Source organism: Homalodisca vitripennis, unplaced genomic scaffold, assembly GCF_021130785.1.
Source record: "Homalodisca vitripennis isolate AUS2020 unplaced genomic scaffold, UT_GWSS_2.1 ScUCBcl_4702;HRSCAF=11046, whole genome shotgun sequence".
Classification (NCBI taxonomy): domain Eukaryota; kingdom Metazoa; phylum Arthropoda; class Insecta; order Hemiptera; family Cicadellidae; genus Homalodisca; species Homalodisca vitripennis.
Genome location: NW_025780806.1, coordinates 24,351 through 29,791, shown reverse-complemented (window position 1 = coordinate 29,791; position 5,441 = coordinate 24,351). Strand labels below are relative to the sequence as shown.

At 39.1% G+C, this 5,441-nt stretch overlaps 1 protein-coding gene across 1 annotated transcript; it reads right to left on the bottom strand.

The window, feature by feature from the left end:
* Window positions 1–1,014: 1,014 nt before the first annotated feature.
* LOC124373035 lies at window positions 1,015–4,924 on the bottom strand. Its single transcript, XM_046831442.1, has 2 exons — window positions 4,416–4,924; window positions 1,015–2,990 (listed from the first exon to the last, which is right to left on the bottom strand). The coding sequence occupies exons 1-2, from the start codon at window positions 4,697–4,699 to the stop codon at window positions 2,063–2,065; spliced, it is 1,212 nt and encodes a 403-aa protein (XP_046687398.1). The 5' UTR covers window positions 4,700–4,924; the 3' UTR covers window positions 1,015–2,062.
* Between the last annotated feature and the right edge of the window lie 517 nt (window positions 4,925–5,441).

Sequence of the window (5,441 nt, the reverse complement as noted above, 5' to 3'; positions counted from 1 at the left end):
CCCGTTTCTGCGAAAAGACTGTTAATAGGAGAAGAACGAAAAGCTCCAGTGGCCGGTCTTAAAGCAGAATTATGGACTGGGTCAAGCATTTTGAGAGCACTGGGTCTTGCGGACCCATATGCTTGACATCCATAATCTAGACAGGATCGGATAGTGGCTTTGTAAAATCTGAGCATACATGTCCTATCAGACCCCATTTCGTTCCGCTTAAAACTCTCAGTATGTTCAAGCGCTTCACGCATCGATCTTTTAGGTCTCTCAGGTGAGGCACCCAAGTTAGCCGGGTATCAAATGTGAGACCCAGGAATCTGATATTGTCACAAGTAGAGATTCTCTGACCCAGCAAAGAGAGCGTTGGCTGCTCAACAGTACGCATTCTGTAGAAAACTATGGCTTTTGTTTTAGGTGGCGAAAATGAAAAACCCGTAACTTCGCACCACTGCTCAAGCCTGTTGATGGTAAGCTGTAAAGCTCTCTCCCCCACCGCTAACCTCTTTGTAGAGATGTAAATAGAGAAATCATCTACAAACAAAGAACAGCGCACTGGAGGGGTAACGCAGGATGATATGTTATTAATTGCAATGGCAAACAGAGTGCAGCTTAGTACGCTACTTTGTGGAATACCATTTTCCAGCGTGAATGAATCGGAAATGGTTGTCCCAAGTTTGACCTGTATAGTTCTTTCCGACAAGAAGCCCTGTATGAAAGAAACCATGTGGCCCCCTACACCCCAAGATATTAAAGCTTTTAATATCCCCCTTCTCCAAGCCTTGTCATAAGCCTTGGAAATGTCGAAGAATACCGCGATCAACTGTTTTCTTTCAATAAATGAATTCAGGATTGCCGATTCCAAGGCAAGTAGATGGTCACTTGTAGACCGGCCTTGTCGGAATCCGCACTGGGAAGGTAAAAGAAGGTTATTTTTTTCCAGAAACCAAACAAGACGTCTGTTGACCATCCTTTCGAGTACTTTGCAAAGACTGCTAGTAAGCGAAATAGGTCTAAAGGGCGCTCCTACACTGGACCCGTTTTTTCTCCCGATTTGACGGTCGGCTCGGTCGGCTCGCGTCTGAAGTAAACAAACACAAGACGCGCAGTGTACCCTCCTACACTGGCACCGGCGGGCCGTCCCGGTAAACGGACGCGTCGGGCGATGCTAAAGACGGATCGGCCGAGAACCAAACCTGTTTGTTTTTTTCGTCCGTGTCGGAGTCGTCGGGCCAGTCGAGAGTCGATGTAGGACCGTGTCATTCCTGTTTATTTAATTTGTAGTCAAGTTTTAGAATAGATATTGTGCAATGGTAGACAGAGGAAAACTGATTTCGTTAGTGCGCGATAAAGCGACATTATGGGACCAAAGGGATAAGTTTTATCACAATCGGGACTTCCGATCAAAGTTATGGGAAGAAGTAGCCAAGGAACTGAATGTCCAAGGTAAGTACTGTACAGTTCTCATACATTTTCGTTTTATCGTTTACCTACGTAACAAGTTATAATTATTGCTCTCAAATTGCAAAACTTGAGCTTTGAGCTCTTGAGCAAAAAAGCTTATCAAGTTCTTTTGTGACATCCTGTAGACAACTTGTCATTTCAGTTAAAATACCTTAAAAACAAGGTAACGCAGTTATTTGGTTAACTTCACAAAATTCCGGAATTCGTTCTCTTAAACCTATTAGGATTTTTGGTATATTTTCTAAAATTTCAAACAAGAAAAATTTGCATTATTATAAAGATCTTACCTTAGCAGTGCTGTACATTGTATGTAGGGACAAATGGGGGTAGGGGTGCCCAGCGTGATTTGTGGATCCACGAAGGTGGGCCTGGATGGTGTATATACCACTGCAGTATATGTTGATGGAGTAATGTCAGAATGATCAAAATAAATAAAGGAAACATTGTAATACAACATTGAATTTAATTGTTATAATCGATTTAAATATGTATAAAAAAACTACAAATCAATATCTAAAAATATGTAATAATGGTAAAACAGTTCTTGGAAGCAAATGTTTGTCAAACATAATTATTTTTTAAACTTTTTTTTCAGTAAGCCTACTAATGTTTACTTGTTAACATTGAAGACCATCTCATCTTGCCACGGAACACTTCCTAGGCCATTGAAGTACTCTTTGTAAAAATTTCTGACATCCTTCGCAGCGGTAGTTGCTCTATTATACCGTCGAGTAGTACCTAGATTAGGCCTTTGGTGATGTTGTACGTATTCCTGTAGACCTTTTTCTAGAACTCCTGGATTGACGGTAATATTATCTCTGTCAATAATGATGTTTTGTAGAAGACACATACATTTGATGATTTTCTCAGCCTTTCCTACTTCTGTTTCGATGGGTTTGCTGAGCAATTTCCATTTTGAAGTTAAAATGCCAAATGCACACTCGACACAACGTCTGCACCTTGACAATCGATAATTAAATATGCGCTCTTCTTCACTCAAATTTCGTTGGCCGAATGGCTTCATTATGTATGATTTTAATGGATAGGCATCGTCGCCTACCAGAACATATGGAATGAGTGTTTCACTGCTGGTATCTATCGGTGAGGGAGCAGGCAAATGTTCTGAGAAATTTTCAAAAAACTTGGATATTGGTGATGCTTCGAAAACTCCCCCGTCGCTTTGCTTTCCGTACGCTCCAACATCTATGAATATGAATTTACACTTGGCGTCGGCTACTGCATGAAGGTTAACTGAAAAAAATTTCTTATAGTTCAAAAACATTGTACCGCTTTTCCCAGGAGATTTTATTCTCACGTGTTTTCCGTCTATACAACCTACACAGTTGGGAAAGTTCCATTTCTCCTTAAATTCTGCTGCAATTTCAAGAAATCTTTGTTTATTAGGCACTGGTAAGTGGACTGGGGCAAGCTGTTCCCACATGCAATCACAAACTTCCTCGACTATTTTTCCGACGGTGTAGTTGCTCATGCGAAATGTTTCGCTCAATGCTTCAAAGGACATGCCTGTTGATAGATACCTGAAACAATAATACAACCTCAAAAAATCGATTAAAATTAGGAATAAATATTAACTTCACTTGTTTTAAAACCTATTTTTCAAAACTAAAGACCTACTATCTGCTAATTTTTTTATATAAGTTGTGATTGTATTAAAATATAACTTTACAAGGAATACGCTACTAACTGTGCCAGATAGATTGTATTTTTTTATTGCATTGCTGGTCTAAGTTATAGTTTCAAACTGGAAATTATTATTTCAGGAGACGAAGCACGGAAGACGTGGGAGCACTTGAGAGATACGTTCAGGAAGAAAGTAAAAGAAAACAAATCTGGTTCCGGAGCAAAACCAACATGGACCTACTTTGAATCTTTAACTTTCTTATTGCCTGTAATGAAGCCACGAGTGACAACTGGAAATCTCCCTGTCTCTGATACGCCTGTCAACACTCTTCTAGAATCTGAGGATTATGCCGATTTAACAGAACATGATGAGACGTCTACTCTAAATATCGACGAACCTGATGAGTCACCAAATGTAGAACGAGCTCAACGATCCGATAACACGTCCACACCTAGTCCTACTCCAGTGAACAACGAGTTTCAGCGTCCTCGGCAAAAGAGAAAGCGAGGATCGACAATACAAAACGAGGCTCTTAATTTGGAAAAAAGGAAAGTCCAGCTACTGGAAGCTCGGTTTGCTGTCCAAAAATCCAGCTCAATGGAGGAAGAGGATGAAGACTTATCGTTTTTTAAAAGTTTGCTGCCTGCACTGAAGAAGCTACCATACCTTCGAAAAATGAAATTGAAAGCTTCAATCTTCAATAGCGTCATCGCTGAGCTCGAAGCAGAAGAAAGATGCAACAGGCCATACCAATCCGTAAATACTCCTCTTTCTAGTCCACAATCAGGGAATTTTGGAGGATACAACTTAAATAATCCCTATGCATCAACTTCAAGGCCTACTACACCACATACTGAAACCTGGCCTACCCCTAATGACCAAATACAGACGCCTCCCTACACCAATACCTTCGAGAATCTCTAAGTACAAACATTAACAGATGAAACATTAATGATTAGTTCTCTTTTTTACATAAGTATTGTTTAAGCTTTTGCTTAAAAATGTTTGACCGTTTGTTAGCTAGTATTTACTTATATACCCTGTTGATAGGTGTAACAACTTTTATTCTCATTTATTACATACATTTTTACAATTAGATTTAATTATTATAATTCTCTTCACGTTAGACAATATTTGATACATGCGCTCAAATTGTATTGTAATAGATTAACATTAAGATTATACATTATAATCTTAGTTATACAAATAACATTAAGAGTCATTAGATTCCATGGGTTATATTTATTTTACATTATTTTACAATTATATTTTGATAAAATAAAAATGTTTTCAATCCTGAATACTATGTTTATTTACTTACCTCAAGAGAATCGATAGCTTTTCGGCAGGTTCTATACAAGTTCTAAAGTTGGACCATTTCTGTAAATCTCCCTTGATGTGGGACAGTATGTAGTCATATGTTTCAACAGTCATTCGATAGTATTTCTTGAATTTGTCAGCATGATCACGTAAGGGTAAACAGGTCACATAAAACTCACTTTGGGTGTGATCTTCATTAAACTCATGTACCCAAAACTGTCTCGTGTTTGAATTTAATAATAAATTCCTGTCTAACAACAAAAAATCCGCTAAATCCTCGTCCATTGTAAAATTCAAACAATAATCAACAACAAAACTTAAACAAACTTCAAAGTGTTAAAGCCACGATCCGCACTTCTTGAGAGCTGACAGAGTACTGAGTTTCTCATCTCTCTGCCTCTGTCGGGTTGAAATACCGGCTGCAGTGTAGGAGGGTCAAATCTGATCTGTCTGATCGGAACCGGGTTGGTCGTACCTGACTGAGCGGACCGGCTCCAGTGTAGGAGCGCCCTAAGGCTTCCTGGAGAAGTTCTATCTTGGCCCAGTTTATGGAGAGCAATAATGTGTGAACGACGCCAAGAATTAGGGAATGTGTTTTCTAAATAGATTCTATTATACAAATTTAGAAGATCTTGTTTTCCATCCTCCGTCAGGTTCCGCAACATGGCATAATGTATGCTATTGGGACCTGGAGCAGAATTTGATGTCGCCTTTAGTGATGAATCAAGTTCATCAAGGCAAAGGGAAGGTTTAAAGGAGATTTGATATTAATATTTAAATTTTAGAGGATGTATTTGTATTTGTTTTGAAATTTTGAAACTCCCTATTGTAAGATGTCGTTTTTGAAATTTCCGCAAAATTTAAGCCGAGTAAATTGGAAACTGTCAAGGGATCAGTTACCACATCGGTACCATTTTTCAGAGCAATAAGAGAAGGTGGGGAGGTCTTACAGCAAACAGATCGAAGCTTCCTCCAAACATCAGATGCAGGAGTAGTTCGTTTTATTCGATCTGCGTAGTCCAGCCAG

What these genes read in the sequence shown, in the direction of transcription:
- LOC124373035 (XM_046831442.1), bottom strand. Translation starts at nt 4,699, where the DNA reads ATGGACGAGGATTTAGCGGATTTTTTGTTGTTAGACAGGAATTTATTA. An exon ending in AAGCTATCGATTCTCTTGAG is followed by an intron (nt 2,991 to 4,415) that starts GTAAGTAAATAA and finishes TTATTGTTTCAG; the next exon opens with GTATCTATCAACAGGCATGT.